Here is a 16,857-nt window from a genome sequence, read left to right as displayed (position 1 = left end):
TAGATTTGTCTGTAATACTTTTTGAAGTATTGCAGTATTTTGCTTGTGTACATACATACAGTACAGGCCAAAAGTGTGGACACACCTTCTCATTCAATGTGTTTTCTTTATTTTCATGACCATTTACGTTGGTAGATTCTCACTGAAGGCATCAAAATGAATGAACACATGTGGAGTTATGTACTTAACAAAAAAAGGTGAAATAACTGAAAACATGTTTTATATTCTAGTTTCTTCAAAATAGCCGCCCTTTGCTCTGATTACTGCTTTACACACTCTTGGCATTCTCTCGATGAGCTTCAAGAGGTCGTCACCTGAAATGGTTTTCCAGCAGTCTTGAAGGAGTTCCCAGAGGTGTTTAGCACTTGTTGGCCCCTTTGCCTTCACTCTGTAGTCCAGCTCACCCCAAACCATCTCGATTGGGTTCAGGTCCGGTGACTGTGGAGGTCAGGTCTCCACTTTTTGTTAAGTACATAACTCCACATGTGGTCCTTCATAGTTTTGATGCCTTCAGTGAGAATCAACCAATTAAATGAAAATAAAGAAAACACATTGAATGAGGTGTGTCCAAGCTTTTGGCCTGTACTGTACATTAGTAATTTTCTTTCTTTTACGATTGCATACGATGGTCGGGGGTCTCTGTGAAACAGTATTTCAATACACAGTATACTGTTTATACTATTGTACTGACAATAAATCTCTCTTAAATCCTGAATTGCTTAGTACCATTGTGTCCCTGAGCAAGACACTTAACCCTGAGTGTCTCTAGGGGGACTGTCCCTGTAACTACTGGTTTTAAGTCACTTTGAATAAGGGTGTCTGATAAATGCTGTAAAATGTAAATGTAATTTCACATCATCTATAATATTGACTCTGTGCTCAAATTCATAAATTACTTTAAGATACATCTAGTTAGGCCTTCTCTGGCTTGTATAATGGACTGCTATTATGTTAATTTCTAAGCAAATATAACCTTTATTTATTGCCCTGGTGGATTTTTTTTTTACTGTGTGTTGTTTACTGTGCAGTAAGTGCTATGAATAAATTGCATTATTTATGTTCTTTTTGGGGTTCTAATTTGGTAGTGAGCACAAAAATATTAGCTATATTTTATAACTGAGACTAAAACAATCTATGTTATCCAAAAGCTGCAGCACTGTAGTGTTGGTGGGGTAACACACTCACCTATGAACCAGCAGACCCAGGTTCAAATCCCACTTACTACCATTGTGTCCCTGAGTAAGACACTTAACCCTAAGTTGCTCCAGGGGGGGACTGTCCCTGTCTGATAAATGCTGTAAAGCACTTCATTGTAAAAATATATTGGTTTTTGGGGCATGCTATGTGTTTGACAGCATTTAGTTGAGGCTAAAATATGAAAAGTCAGTCTTTCTAGAAGCAGCATTACACGACAGAGCATGTAGCATTTATTCGGAGTGACGTTTATTATTTTAAACTATTATAGGTATTAAATTAACAATTGAGTCCCACGCGAACCTACCTTGGGGTGAAACTCCTTAATGGAGTATAATGAGCGGATTTGGCAACACAGTGAATACGGGGTACGGGGTGGGAGGCTGAAGGAGGGGGGTCTCTAACCTACACGGGGCAGGACTCCGGTCGCTCCTCCCCGAGGGCTCCGCGGGCGTGGCGGCCGCATTCCAGGCCCTCCTCTGGGGTCAGGTAACTCAAAGCCCCGCCGGCCGGAGCCAACAGCAATAAGAGCGCGAAGCGGAGGGGAAACGCGCAGGAAAAGCTAAATCCGTCGCGGGGCCGATTCTGACCATCAAAGTGCGGAGAATAATAGGGTTGTAACGCGAGAGCAAAAAAAAAAAAAGTAAACTTAGCGATAAAAAAAAACTAAAATCTCGCTGAGACTTTAGTGAGATAAACGCTGAGAAATAGACAAAAAAAAACTGCTACCAAAAAGCAATAATAAAACTGTATGGTTGCGCAATGCTTCTTATTGTGTGATGAACAGCGCCATCTACCGACAAAATGCGGAGGAGGTTCATATTTCATAGGCAAAAACAATATTAAACAATAACATATTTCACATATGATTTCACACTTATTTCATTTCTCTGAACATCTTAAAAATATATAATTCAATAAAAAATTCTGTGGCAATAGTGCATCTGGGGTCTTTCATTCGAACTCACACAAGGATTGATACACTTCAAGCAAAATGTTATACAACCACACAAAATATCATTACAGCACAATTTAAAGAAAATAAAGAGTAAAATTTATTCTAATTTACTTATCATAGCATTGATAATTATTAACATAGAACTCGATCATTTATTGTAAATTGATTAAGGTAAGCATAAACATTTGATCGTCCATCAGAATTTGGTTTCATGTTGTGTTACATATTAATTTTTGTGGAAGTCGTTTCAGAGCACCTTCGCATCCTCCTGGAGGAACACCTGCCAGTAAGATTTCTAACCCACATGGCTTCCTGCCACACTCATTCATGGCAGGACCAGGGTTGGGAAACACTGTCACAAATGTTGCACATGTTCACTGTTATTCCTAATTACTGTAATACCAGTTATATGATTATTAGAATACAATTTATGATTATTAAGATTAATGTGGAGTGAAGAGTAAACAGTAATCAAATAAAAACAGAGGCAGAGGTGAGCATGCAGTTCCTTTATTGTTGGACCAATATTGTTGGTTCTTATTGACCACCATTAGAAGACCTACATAATGAAGTCTATTACCATCACTGTCACAGTGAAAATCTGTAGGTTTAGACAGTAGGCATTAAAATGTAAAGTGCACCAAAATCCAACACTATAAACTATGTGTGTGACGTGTCTCCAATGGTGGATAGATTTAAAACCACAGTGTACAGCTGGTGGGTACAGTAGGATTATATTAAGTGTACAATAAAGGCTACTGTATACTGGCCATACAAACCAAGTTTTGTTCCTTATTTCAACATTTTAACTCAGTCTTTAACTGGTTGTAGTGATTAGTCCTGGAGCAGCCACAAATGTCAAACACCAACCCCCCTGGTGCCCTAAAAAAGGATTTTTCTGAAGCATCCATTTTAGTCACAACAAAGCAATTGTACCACATAACACTTGTAAATCCCTCTATAATATAGTTAAAACACTTTAGACATGTCTAAAATGCTGGCATCTATAATATATCTAAAGCATTCTGTTCACTCTAGTGCCTGTGCAGGGGACCGTAACACGCAGCAACATGAAAGTGAGGTGATGTTGGTGCAAAAAGCAGTCTTGTACACAAGGACACCGCAGACTGTATGTGGCAGGATTGTGGGACCTGAGGTAAATGCCAGGATGCTGGAGGTCCAAGGGTCACGTGTCTGATCAGGGTCGAGTGCCCTGGTCGTGGTCGTCCCGCTCGTAACTGATGGGCTGCAGTTGCCGTGCGACGTACTCGGCCATCTCCCTGGAGCCCGCGGCCACGACCCTTCGGGACATGAGGTCGAGGGGAGCGCCTTTTAACAGAAATGCTCAAAATTAGTCTGTACAACTTTCCAAAACGTCGGATAAGGTAACAATTTTCGTTCAGGCAGCGGCGGGGCGCGCCTCTTTTCGAGGAGGCTGATAGCTCGGCTGGTCTCACAGGACCCCTTGTTGTCTCCCCTGAGTGCCACTGACTGTGCTGAGAGCTGGGGCTCATGACCACATGATCATGACCTCACAGCCCTTTTCAACAGAGGCTCTTTGTGTAGAGACATTACAGGCAGGCAGGCGCACACACACACACATTCCTCTGACAAAGCCACTTTGCCTTCTTTTTACTCATATCAAATGAAAATGAAGCCTACAAATTGCATTCGTGGTGGTTTACAACAAGACAAGAAGTCATTCTCTCCCCACAGGGCTTTAGTTTACTATGCAAAGCGTGATTAGATACTCAAATATTTTTATTAGTTATTTAATCTTTTATAACAAGCAATACAAGTAAATATGAAGACGTTTTGTTTACAGCCTAAAACAACATGACGCACGGGAAGGGAAGGTGTCTTGAGACTCACCCGTGGTGTCAATCACACAGCCCCCCGCCTCCCGTATGATGACTGCGGCAGCAGCAATGTCCCAGCAGTGCAGGCCAAACTGGTAGTAGGCCTCAGCCGCCCCCGTAGCTATATGACAGAGTGCCAGCGTGGAGCTGCCGATGATCCTGACTCTGCGGGAGCAGAGGACTTTTTTTTTTCTTAAACCAGCGCACACCACGAGGCCCTAGTTACTCAATGCGTAATTTGTTCACTAGTACGGTATGAAATACCCATGAACTGGCGCGCTCAGCAGCTTTTTCATGTTCCCCAAGAATATGTCCAGTGTGGCTGGATCCCGTTTAGCGCCAATTTCTGTCAAAATGAGGGCCTTAGATATGTCTAAAATAAAAACAAGGTCAACTTGTTATACATTCTTTATTAAATATTTTAATGACGATGAATGATCAACTTTGCATGTGTACTGACCCTTCTCCTTGGATACTTGAAGACGAACGCCATTGCAAAATGCGCCATGGCCTCTCCTTGCAGTGTACAGTGTGCCATCGAAGCAGTGGTAAATGACGCCAAATTCAAGCTAAACACATGAAAAACAACCTACATCACTTGTAAACTTTCTAACGTGAAAAAATACAAAAGACCTTTTGAAGCCAAGTCGGATTGAAGTACCTCCTTTTTCACTGCAAATCCAATGCTAACTGCCACCATAGGGAAACTGCACGAGAGAAATAGTAAAAATTCAGTAGCACAATTCAGCCAACAAGTGGGACTGGGCAAGATGTCGTAAGCATGTCATCATCAATTATACTTATACTGTTAATGATCACACAGTGTATATAAAACGTTTATTAAAAACATTTTTAAGTGCTATATTTTTAATGATGCATAAAAAACGAGACCACAACAATAATGTCTAATGTGATTTATAATCTGTGCAAAATAAAAAAAATTACCCTTTCTCCTGACCGATATCTTTCCACAATGAGCTCTGCTTTGTAAGCCTTGTGTGAGGGAAATCCCACTAGTACAGCGAAACCTTTGGGTTTAATCACAGTCACTTTAACTGATGGAAGGTGTGAAGCCTGAATGCTGAAATTGTTTTTCCGTTCAACTGTACGCGTTACAGCTCACACTAAACGCAAAAGTTATTAAATGATTTATTGTGGTCTCATCCTTTTGCATCACAAAAACCATTTTATCACTCTTTTCATATCCACAGTGTATGGCATACATATCCTTATATGTGACAATATTGCTGATCCATACCTGTGCACAAAGTTACACGTTCCATCAATGGGGTCTATGATCCAGGTAGGACTGTCTGTCAGGATGCATTCTTCCCCTTCAGCAGACGACTCTTCCCCAATAAACCTGTTCAAAAATAAATAAACTGTGTCCAGCAGCAACATACACTTAGCGCTGCTTTACTTCTGTCACCTGGACGTTTCATTTTAAAAATCAATGCAATCAATATTCTGTAGAATCTGGAAGAGTCACATAATACTCCATGTGTCACAGAACAAGAACACAAACATGATTAACCTACAGGCACTTACACGTTCTACTGGTAACCAGTGCTTTTCACTGTGGACCACACATGCACCTACCTGTGCGACGGGAACTTCTCCCTGAGGGTGGAGATGATGAGATCTTCCACCTGCTGGTCGGCCTCGGTCACCAGGTCTGTCGGCGTGCTCTTGGAGCTCACGCGCTTCTCCTGTTTCACCGCCTCCTGCACGACCTGCAGCAAGTAGGGCAGAAAGTGCCAAATCATCCCAAAAGGCAGCAAAGTCAGTTTTACCAGACTTCTGGAAAATTTTTCATTTTTCATGGTTCTGTTTAAAAAGCTTCATATAAGTTAAATATTTAGGGCATAAAATCAGAAACCAAGAGAAGGTGATTGTCATTGTGAAACACTGAACACAGCACACGGTGACACAACGAAATGTGCCCTCTGCTTGTAACCATCACCCTTGGTGAGCAGTGGGCAGCCATGACAGGCACCTCAGTTCGGGATTCGAAGCGGCAACCTTCTAATTACGGGTCTGCTTCCTCACCCGCTAGGCCACCACTGTCCCATGCCCCCATTTAGGGATTTCGCAGGGGTCAGCACAGTGCAATGGCCGAGCCTCGCCCTGGGTGAACTGCCTTCTTGATCCCGGTATCTCCATGGCACAACAAAGGATTTATACAGTCAAACAAATGACCTTTATCCTATAATAACCTGTTTATCAGCGGTAAAGGGGAAACCTGTTCCAAGCTCACCTCAATTTAGGGCAAATTTAGGCCATTAAATCACCGTTTTATTATAAACTGCAGCCTTATGGCCTACTTACTATTTTGAACATTTTGCAGACATTAAGGGTAAAGAAGAGGGGCGAAGACGGGAGAGGGGGAGGGGCCTGGCGAGCGGGACCGTTATTCACGCGCACGGCCGTACCTGTCCCGCCCGACGCGCCATCCGCACCGCGACGTCCATGCAGTCCGCCCAGCACCGGTCATCCTCCCCAGCGGAGCTCATGGCGGCTTCAGCGAGGCAGGGGGACGCGACGGGACGCCAGCATGCCGCGGTCACTGCGGCGCGGCCTACGCGAGGTGACCTTCAGCGGGCAACGTTCACGCGGTGTACGTGTGGTCAGAACCCCCCGAAAATGTCGCATAACTAAAGCTGGCTACGGTGTATCGCGGCACTTCTTCGAAGAGGAAGGATTAAAATGGAACTAAGTAGACAAATCGAGCGTCTTGCTGAATGTCGCTTCTAAAACGTCGCCGGACGGGTGGTTACGGGCGAGCGCGGAGCACCATCGGGATCTCTGGAAGTGCGAAGTCCGGGACGGGAACGCCGGAATCGAACCCGCTCTCCGCGGCGGAGACGGACGGACAGACGGGGCGGGGCTAGGAAGGTGTCACGTGGTCCCCGCGGGCCAATCACGCCTTGTTTACGTTTTACACACCACGCATGAGACTGTCCGCCTTTAATCTCCGTCCCATCCTTGAACAAGAATTATGCAATATTATTTATTCATGTGTATACTTATTCTGCTTTTCAACAAAAAGACTACCAGACTAGATGTATTCACGCTAGATGTTAAATAAAAAAATGGCAGCATTTTACATTAAAACAAATTATTACAAATAAATAAGCATGAGCCAACCACTAGAGATGCACATACCAGTGTATTTCTATGGGCTGGTCCCAAGTGAGGTGGGGTAAATGAGAAGGGTAAGATCAGGACGGGCATGTCACTTTATTAGATATGAATCGGTCAAGGCCTGGATTAAGGCACGGAGGTGAATCATGAGGAGAGGAGCAAGGGCAGGAAACACTGGCAGCATGACTGTGTGTGCAGGAGACCAGGTGGAAGGGAAGCTGGGTCAGGTTTATAGGTGGTTGGAGATGGAAAGGATGATGATGATGGTTATAAGTGCATATGTGCCACAGCTGGGGTGTGAGATTGATGACAAAGATGAAGACGTGTAGGTGATGAGGAGACGATGGGTAGGTATGGTATAAAAGAGAGAAATGCAGGAGGTCAGATGGTGGTAGCTTTTGTCCAAAAAGGAATGTGGGCATATTTTAAGAAGAGGAAAACTGGAACAGAAGAAGAGTGAAGTGGAGGAAAGCATACAAAGATCAGGATCAGAAGAATGAGGCCAAAGAAAACCCAGTGGTGGAATGAGGACATTAGCTGATGAAAGTAGACAAGAGTAGAAGGATAGGACCCATCAAGTGAAGGTTCGAATCCCGAATCCTGAGCAATCCCTGGGTGCCTGTCATGGCTGCCCACTGCTCACCAAAGACAGTCACTTCACTTCAGCACTACAGAGACATGAAAGTGTGAAAGAAGTAAAGACGTGATCGCAGGCAGAGTTAAAGATGCAGACACGAGCAAAGGAACCGTTTTGGACTCTTATATGTTCGATTGTTGTTCACAGGTCAGGGCTGCTGATGGCTTCATATTTTTGGGTGATGGCTGCAGTGGTGTCAGAAAGTACTCAGACCGCCTGCACTTTTTCAATCTTGTTATGTTGCAACCTGGTGCTACCAACATTGGGGCAGTGGTGGTCTAGCGGTTAAGGAAGCGGCCCCGTAACCAGAAGGTTGCCGGTTCAAATCCCGATCCACCAAGGTGCCACTGAGGTGCCACTGAGCAAAGCACCGTCCCCACACACTGCTCCCCGGGCGCCTGTCATGGCTGCCCACTGCTCACCAATGGTGATGGGTTAAATGCAGAGGACAAATTTCACTGTGTGCACCGTGTGCGGTGCTGCTGTGTATCACAATGACAATCACTTCACTTTCACTGTAATCAAAAGGTTGCCGAATTTGCCGAAAAGGTTTGAATCCCAATCCGCCAAGTTGATTATGCCAGGATTAGGATGAAGTTAAGCATACGGAAACAGAACATTTACATAAGTAAAATTTGACAAATATATATTTTATGTATATACTGACATTTTTTATTTTTACAGCTCACATTCACAGTTTTTCTTTTCTACGACTATTTGCTTATATTATACAGTCGAAAAGTTGTCTGTGTTTTTTTTTATTTTTTTGCTTCTCTTTACTTTACTTGGCAAATGCTAAAGGACTAATAAAAGATCAGTTTATCCAATAATCTTCTCTTAATAGTTTTCTGTTTAGATTTCCATGCGTTCATAACTGAGAATGGATGACAGGGCAGGAAAGGTCATCTGCATCTACACAATGATAAACTGGGGTACAGTAGGAGTCGTGGCAGTACCCCTCTGGGCTGTTTTGGTAAAACAAAAATACATAAATCCATCCTATTTATATATCCACATGTGTTCATTCATAGTTTTGAGGCCTTCAGTGAGAATCTGTAAATGGTCATGAAAATAAAGAAAACACATCGGATGAGAAGGTGTGTCCAGGCTTTTGGCCTGAACTGTAAATGTGGTTTAAATCATCCTGACATCCTTTTACCTGCGTGCCACCCTCATATCAGGGACTTCTTATCAGAAGACGGGGTTCTTTATGGGAAGGCGCCGGTCCGAACTGAGCCGCATGGACCCCCCCCCCCCCCCCACGCAGCGTCCCGTTCCCGCATCCGGTCTGGATGGACGTGCGCGTGTGCGTGGGTAAAGCCGGAGCGGCCGGTTCGGTCGGATGCGTGTATTTCTTTTTGGAGGGGGCGGGAGGACGCGGAGCTCCATCACCCGGCTGCCGAGCCCGTGGCGTCGCGTCGCGGCGCCAGGACACGGACATGCACGCTCCCCGCGGGAGGTGCGGGCTGGGCTTCGCCGCCTCGCTGGCCGTGTCCGTGTGCGCCGTGGTCCTGTTTTGCGAGTGTCTGATTTATTACACCGCCGTGCTGCGATGCTCGTGGCCGGAGTTGCGGGAGGAGGAGGAGGAGGAGGAAGAGGCGCCGCCGCTCCGTGCTTTGTTCCTGTCGGACACGCATCTCCTGGGGGCGATCAGGGGACACTGGTTCGACAAATTACGACGGTAAATTATTCCCACGCGTGCCCAAATGCAAAGGCATTTATTTACCATTTATGGCGTGTGATGAGTGCTTTACATATTCCACGAGGGCAGAGGAAATAATACATGCTGATAAATGCTGCAAATGTAAAGGAAATCTGCAGAATCTGGGAATATCAGGGCTTAGGGGGCTTACATCAATATCGGTGAATGTGGTTATGAAATCGCCCAACCTGGCTGAGCGTGCATGGGGCTGCAATCAGATTAATTTTTTTTTGTCAGTGCTTAAAATAGTTCCTCTGCTGTCACTCCACGTAGAACCAGTCTGACTGGTCCGGTGGGATTCAGGGGAAAGAGAACCTCCGTAGTCAGTCATTGTAAGAGAATAGACCGGCCTGTTAATGTGTGAAACTGATGATGAGCAGCATAATGTTTATCACATTTACGGCATTTATCAGACGCCCTTATCCAGAGTGACTTACAATCAGTAGTTACAGGGACAGTCCCCCCCTGGAGACACTCGCTCAGGGGTCAGTGGGGTTTGAACCTGGGTCTTCTGGTTCATATGCGCTGGTGGCCTAGCATTTAAAGACATGGCCCTGTTATCAGAAGGTACCACTGAGGTCCTCTTGATCAAGGCACCATCCCCGCACACTGCTCCCCGGGCGCCTGGGTGATGGTTAAAAGCAGAGGACACATTTCAGTGATCACAATGGCAATCACTTCGCTTTTCACTTTCATATGCGAGTGTGTTACTACCATCCTATATTACATATATAAACATACATAAATGTTTCGTACATGTAGTTCAAGTGCATAAGGGTTGTAAGATGTAATATAAATAATTGGCACTTCTAGCAAGCGTAGAAGTAAGAAGTTTAAAATGTGCGTTATTCCCTCGCAGGGAGTGGCAGATGGAGAGAGCTTTTCAGACGGCGCTGTGGGCCCTGAAACCCGAGGTGGTCTTCATACTGGGGGACGTCTTCGACGAGGGAAAATGGAGCTCCACCGAGGTAGCGACATCTGGGCCGCCCCGCACATCTGGACCTTTTTTTGGACATTTTAACTCCGGGAAGCTTTAATCCGTTTTTTTTTTTTCCGCAACATTACATATAACAACAAATCAGTGTCTGTCTTACCGAAGTCTGCTTCTCTGCAAGGACTATAAATATGATATAAATACGATCCCAGATCTTCACAGACTCACTTCAAAACATGTGCTGCCATAGACTTCCTGTGGTTAAAACACACACACACACACACACACACACACATACAGACAGACAGACACACACACACACACAGACAGACCATAGTAAGTGCATGGTGGGTTTTTTATTTTTAGATAACTGTTAAGGGCACTTTTACATAATTGAGAAGAGGATATCATATCTGCTGTACTTTACTTTGCTTGTTTTACTTGTTGTGCAAGATTCTTAATTTGTTACATAATGTGCTGTACATAAAGTGATTGTCATTGTGATACACAGCAGCACAGCACACGGTGCACACAGTGAAATGTGTTCTCTGCATTTAACCATCACCCTTGGTGAGCAGTGGGCAGCCATGACAGGCTCCCAGGGAGCAGTGTGTGGGGACAGTGCTTCGCTCAGTGGCACCTCGGCGGATCGGGATTCGAACCGGCAACCTTCTGATTATGGGGCCAATTCCTTAACTGCTAGGCCACCACTGCCATCTCTACATGTACGTGCGCCCAACTGAGTGGAATAAAGTCTCTGTCGGGAGGTGTCGGTTGCGGAGTCAGAGCTGAGGTAGAGAGCGGTTTCCGTTAACAGTGGGCCAGTGGCGGCCAAGCGGGTACGGAAGGTTGCCGGTTCGAATCCCAATCTGCCAAGGTGCCAACGAGTACCGTCCCCACACACTGCTCCCCGCTCACAAAATGGTGATGGGATAAATACAAAAAACAATAACTTTCATTGACATCCGCAGTGATGAATGGCTGCTTCTTTGCTCCTTCCTCAGGACTGGAACTACGACGTGGGCCGCTTCAGGCGGATGTTCCGCCATCCCAGCAGCACAGAGCTGGTGGTCGTTGTTGGGAACCATGACATAGGCTTCCATGATGAGTATGTCAAGAGCTGGAATAAAAAGAAGCATTTGAATGAACAGCAGTGGATTTGTGTGAAGCACATCAAATTGTAGCTATGTTGGGAACGTTTATACTGTGATGTCCATACTTAATATCCAAAGCTTAGTGTCCTTTGAGGGAAATAGGTTTTTAAAAAGCCTAGATTCAGCCGTATTGCTTCAGCCGCTGCCCCCTGATTGGTATTTTGGCATTCACTTGAGCCATTTTAGATGTCCCCTGTCTCACCTGTGCATTTCAGGATGACATGGCACAAACTGCAGCGCTTTGAGAAGGTCTTCAATGCCACGTCTGCCAGGATCCTGTCCAGAAGAGGAGTGAAGTAAGTCTGCTTCGGCCGTGTCGCGGCCTTGGGTAAGGAAGACGTACCTCAATGGGTCCTTATCACGCGTCGTGCTTCCTGCGCAGCTTCTTGTTGGTGAACAGTGTGGCCTTGCATGGGGACCGCTGTCCCATCTGCCAGAGCGTGGAGAACGAGTTGCACAGGCTGTCGCACGCCCTCAACTGCTCGGCGCAGGTAATAATGCTCCTCCTGTGTATCCGTTCATGTCTATATCGCGTTAACAAGGTTCTGGGATGGGGGAGGGTGTGGCACTTGAGCTCTATTGAGGCTGGTGGTGTTCGCAACCAGACGCGGGGTCAGATTGTCCACTCTCAGTGCCTGTCCCCAAGTGTTGCAGCGGTTGCATGTCGCGTTTCGACTCTCCTGTTAAGCAGGTTCTCAATTGTTCAGGGCCGCCGTTTGGAAGGCATGAAACAGCGTTGCCAGGATACTGAGCTGTTTCCCGCTGCAGCTCCCATCATACTACAGGTAGAGTATTGTTTTGTGCGCATATGTGTCCGTTCACCATCCATTAGTGCAGATCTACAACAAAGAATAACTAGATATACGCATCCGAGCACTCGTTTTTCATGTTACAATCTGCCGCTGGTAATGAAGGGACGCATTTTGAATCACTGTGCACAGACATTTCTGGTTTAACCGGTTCAAACACTGTCCTCTGCGGACGGATCAAATGAACCCTAAATATACAAAGGTTGGCGAGGATCAGGTATTTTCTGAATAGACCTGCCATTGTTCATGTATTCATGGGACATACACTGGACTTTAAATAGTCTATTGTTTTGTGATAGGCAGTTTAGTGTTTATGGATTTCCATTCCAGTGGACATTAATACACATGGAATACCCATACAAGGGGTGTGTGTGTGTGTGTGTGTGTGTGTATGTATATATGTGATTTATCTATTACATTTTTAAAACAAAAAGCATTTACAGGCATTAATTTGAAATTATTAAACATTAACAAAGGTAACATTACGAAAGTGTCCCTTCTCCCAACCCCACACACAGACAAAAATTCAGAAGGTGGAAACATCAGTAATAACACATAGACCACAATATAAATAAATGAAAAACGACACATTTCGTATGATGAACGGATGGCATAGCAATTTTCTGCAATTGCTCTCTCTTGTTGCATCACTGCTGACTTATTTGTCACGTTAGCATTATCCTTTGTACCGCCCGAGTGACGCTGACTGCTCAGGGCAGGACGCGGCGCCCCCAGAGGACCGCCATCAGCTCTTCCATGAGCGCTACGACGTGCTGTCACAGGAGGTGTCCCAGAGGGTGAGTAGCGCCCGCAAACGTTTTACTGTCTTGTGCGGTTTTAAACAAGCAGCCTGGCTGCTCGACTGTGTTCTTGGCCTTCATCAGTAGCCAGTTTCTGACCACAGGACTGGTGTTGGTGGACCACTCTTTACTCAGGAATGATTATTGTATTAAAAAAAAATTAAATAAAATCTAAAAGTCACTTTTGTGCATATACGGCAAGATTGAACCTTACACTGGATGATAATGTTACAACATTCCAGTTAACGTAGATGAACAGGTTTCAGTTCAGTGTTCATTTAGTCAGTACTTGGCCAGTTGGGGGGTAGTGTGTGGTCAGCATGTGTTTAATATATGATAGATATTCTGTGTTCAGGAAAACATTTATTGTTGTTGGAATATAATGCCCAATTCTTTATATTTAAAGGTGCCCTGACATGAAAATTTCTCTTTGTGAGATTATTTAACATTATTATGAGTTCCTCTAGCCTATCTATGGTCATGCAGTGGATAGAAATGTCGGTATGTATAGAAAGTGCTTTGGTCATTCTGCTTCACCGTTCAGAGAGTGGCAGCTCAGACGGTTTGATCTGGAATTCAGGCCGTTATGTTGTCACAAGGGGATTTATTGGTCTGCGCCAAATATTGTGGTTGGTGAATGGTGTTTATGATGCCATTTCCACAAAACTTCTATAGCCGTCTCTCCTCCTCATTATCATTTAGAGCTACAGACGTCCTGGCTAAATCTCATTGTGGTACTGGAATTTGTGCACCAAATTTCTGAAACAGACTTCAGGTACAGTATTAGGGGACCAATAAGACGGATATAAAAGAAAAAAAAATGTACATGTCAGGAGACCTTTAAAACACAGATGCATTGTTTTTGTATCAGACATGACAAAAGCACTAATAGTAAAATGTCCCACTGTCTGCAGCTCTTGTGGTGGTTCAAGCCCCGGCTCATCCTCAGTGGCCACACCCACAGCGCTTGTCACATCCTCCATGACTCCAAGTACCCAGAGATTAGTGTTCCCTCCTTCAGCTGGAGAAACCGCAATAACCCCAGTTTCATCATGGTAAATGCACCGCGCTGCTGATGGCCTTCAGAGGAAACAAGACTTTAATAAGTTTCACTTTTTAAAAGAAATGCTCTGTGCAGAACACAGGAAGAGTGGCACATCAAGGGGCCATTAATGTCAAGATTCATTTGATAGAATTTTTTGTTTAAGTGGGTGCAGGTTTTGTCCAGTAGGTGTGTGTGTGCATGCCCTGCAGTGGGCCACAGACCCAGACCTGGGTGAGTCCCTACCTTGTGCCCAGTGACCCGGCATAGGCTCTAACACCCATGACTTTAGTGCAGGTTAAGCGGTGATTGAGTGTTGCCAGATTGGTAAAAGTAACAGTCCGTTTGAGTTTGGTTTGGGTGTTATCTTTATTAATTGCACATTCAATTAGAATAGACAAATTAATATACACTGCTCAAAAAATAAAGGGAACACAAAAGTAAGACATCCTAGATCTGAATTACATATTCTTATTAAATACTTTGTTCTTTACAGTTGAATGTGCTGACAACAAAATCACACAAATTATCAATGGAAATTTATCAACCCGTGGAGATCTGGTTTTGGAATCAGTACGTGCTGATCCAACTTTGATGTAATATTCTAAAAACAAGTCAAAATGAGGCTCAGTAGTGTGTGGCCTCCATGTGTCTGTATGACCCCCCTACAACGTCTGGACATGGTCCTGATGAGGTGGTGGATGGTCTCCTGAGGGATCTGCTCCCAGACCTGGACTAAAGCATCCTCTAACTCCTATACAGTCTCTGGTGCAATATGATGTTGGTGGATGGAGAGATGTGCTCAATTGCTGACTCACTCCAGCCACATAAAGTCTAGCATTGTCTTGCATTAGGAGGAACCCAGGGCCAACCACACCAGCACAAAGGGTCTGAAGATCTCATCTTGGCACCTAATGGCAGTCAGGCTACCTCTGACGAGCACATGGATGGCTGTGCAGCCCCCTAAAGAAATGCCACCCCACACCATTACTAACCCACTGCCTCCTGATGTACTGGCCATGCTCTGGACACTACGCTGACAGACACAGCAAACCTCCTTGCCACAAGCTTGCCATCCTGGATGAGCTGCACAACCTGAGCCACTTGTGTGGGTTGCAGACTCCGTATTATACTACCACTAGAGTGAAAGCACCACCATCATTAAAAAGTGACCAAAACATCAGACTGAAAGCACAGGAACTGAGAAGTGTTCTGTGGTCACCACCTACAGAACCACGCCTTTATTGGGGATGTCTTGCTAATTGCCTATAATTTCCACTGTTGTCTTTTCCATTTGCACAATTGATTGTGAAATTGATTGTCAATCAGTGTTGCTTCTTAAGTGGACAGTTTGATTTCACAGAAGTGAGATTGACTTGGAGTTACATTGTCTTGTTAAAAGTGTTCCCTTTATTTTCTGAGCAGTGTATTTGCTATTGAAATAATATTAAGAATCTAGCCTATCACCAAAATCTTCTAATAAAAAATGTGGTCTATCAAATGTATTTGGAATCCCAACAATAAAAGTAGCTTGTCGCTGCAGTTTTTGGTGTCTACAAGAATATGTTGATCTTTTGTTCTGTCTCTACCCCTGATGTAGGGCACGTTCAACTCCACTGACTTCCTCCTCTCAAAATGCTTCTTGCCCGAGGAGAGCAGCGTGATTGCCGTGTACTGTGGCAGCGCCTTCGCCATCCTCCTCATCGCACTCGGACACTTCCATCTCTTCCGGGGAACAATCAGCTTCAGTGGCCTGATGGGAAAGCACAAGTCCATGTGACCTCAGACCTCCAGTTCACAGCTGAACTGAGCTGCACCGAAGAACCTTTGGGGATGTTCACAATCTTGCACTGGAACAGGGTTTTATGTAATCTTTAAATATTTATTCATAGTATATAAAAATTTTATTTAAGCTTTACATTCAAAATGTCCCATAGGAACATTCCTCTTCCCATGTTCTCGTGATGTTTGTTTAGCCAGCTGAAATTCTGCAACCCCTGGTGAATTTTTGTTCATTAAATGAACGTCAGAAATTGTATTGTTCATAGTTTTGGTGATACCTACTGACAAATTGACTTTTAATTATATAAATAAATGTAAAGATGTAAATTATATCCACTTTTACGTCATGTTCTTAGTGGACAAAGATATATATGTTCAGCATGGCAAATTAATTTTTTGGATTGGTAAGTTGTTTTTGATATTTCTAAATATTTTAGCAATAATAAGACTGAATTCCCATTGGCTGCATTTCAGAACAAGGATATTGCACTGCAACACCATGTTGTTGGGTTGCAAATGCTCACTTTCAACCCAAGGCAGCAGGAGCCGACTTGACATAAAGCCACTGCAGCACTATTGTTGCCTAGCCACAATACTCATATATAAAGCTGTCAGTGTATTCTTAACTTCTCTTTAGGGTTCTCCTTAAAAAAAAAAAAAAAAAAAAAAAAAAATCTCTCTCTCTCTCTCTGTAATCCTCTATCAAACAGGCTTATTCTTGAAAGCTTGGACTATGGATATGTTTTTCATGGAAACAAATGATTAATGCATATCTTTCTTTGGACAATTTTAAAACTCAACTAATCAATTAAATGAAAACAGATAAATTTTAGCTGCAGCCC

General features: G+C 44.2%; 2 protein-coding genes across 2 annotated transcripts; one reads left to right on the top strand and one right to left on the bottom strand.

Annotated features, from left to right (window-relative positions):
- Window positions 1-2,646: 2,646 nt before the first annotated feature.
- impa2 (inositol monophosphatase 2) lies at window positions 2,647-6,871 on the bottom strand. Its single transcript, XM_028967792.1, has 8 exons — window positions 6,444-6,871; window positions 5,611-5,744; window positions 5,270-5,374; window positions 4,673-4,718; window positions 4,472-4,580; window positions 4,276-4,384; window positions 4,025-4,176; window positions 2,647-3,481 (listed from the first exon to the last, which is right to left on the bottom strand). The coding sequence occupies exons 1-8, from the start codon at window positions 6,522-6,524 to the stop codon at window positions 3,351-3,353; spliced, it is 867 nt and encodes a 288-aa protein (XP_028823625.1). The 5' UTR covers window positions 6,525-6,871; the 3' UTR covers window positions 2,647-3,350.
- Window positions 6,872-9,079: 2,208 nt separating this feature from the next.
- mppe1 (metallophosphoesterase 1) lies at window positions 9,080-16,345 on the top strand. The gene is made up of 9 exons (XM_028964376.1): window positions 9,080-9,473; window positions 10,354-10,462; window positions 11,433-11,536; window positions 11,798-11,878; window positions 11,965-12,073; window positions 12,290-12,367; window positions 13,066-13,188; window positions 14,106-14,246; window positions 15,834-16,345. Exons 1-9 carry the CDS (start codon window positions 9,085-9,087, stop codon window positions 16,011-16,013), a joined length of 1,314 nt encoding a protein of 437 aa, XP_028820209.1. The 5' UTR covers window positions 9,080-9,084; the 3' UTR covers window positions 16,014-16,345.
- Window positions 16,346-16,857: the final 512 nt, after the last annotated feature.

This window comes from Denticeps clupeoides, chromosome 2 (genome assembly GCF_900700375.1).
Source record: "Denticeps clupeoides chromosome 2, fDenClu1.1, whole genome shotgun sequence".
In the NCBI taxonomy this organism is placed as follows: Eukaryota; Metazoa; Chordata; class Actinopteri; order Clupeiformes; family Denticipitidae; genus Denticeps; species Denticeps clupeoides.
This window is presented reverse-complemented; position numbering and strand designations above follow the sequence as displayed.

What these genes read in the sequence shown, in the direction of transcription:
- impa2 (XM_028967792.1), bottom strand. Translation starts at nt 6,524, where the DNA reads ATGAGCTCCGCTGGGGAGGATGACCGGTGCTGGGCGGACTGCATGGAC. An exon ending in TGGCGCGTCGGGCGGGACAG is followed by an intron (nt 5,745 to 6,443) that starts GTACGGCCGTGC and finishes TACTTGCTGCAG; the next exon opens with GTCGTGCAGGAGGCGGTGAA. An exon ending in GAGAAGTTCCCGTCGCACAG is followed by an intron (nt 5,375 to 5,610) that starts GTAGGTGCATGT and finishes ATTTTTGAACAG; the next exon opens with GTTTATTGGGGAAGAGTCGT.
- mppe1 (XM_028964376.1), top strand. Translation starts at nt 9,085, where the DNA reads ATGGACGTGCGCGTGTGCGTGGGTAAAGCCGGAGCGGCCGGTTCGGTC. An exon ending in GACATAGGCTTCCATGATGA is followed by an intron (nt 11,537 to 11,797) that starts GTATGTCAAGAG and finishes TGTGCATTTCAG; the next exon opens with GATGACATGGCACAAACTGC. An exon ending in CCCTCAACTGCTCGGCGCAG is followed by an intron (nt 12,074 to 12,289) that starts GTAATAATGCTC and finishes TCAATTGTTCAG; the next exon opens with GGCCGCCGTTTGGAAGGCAT.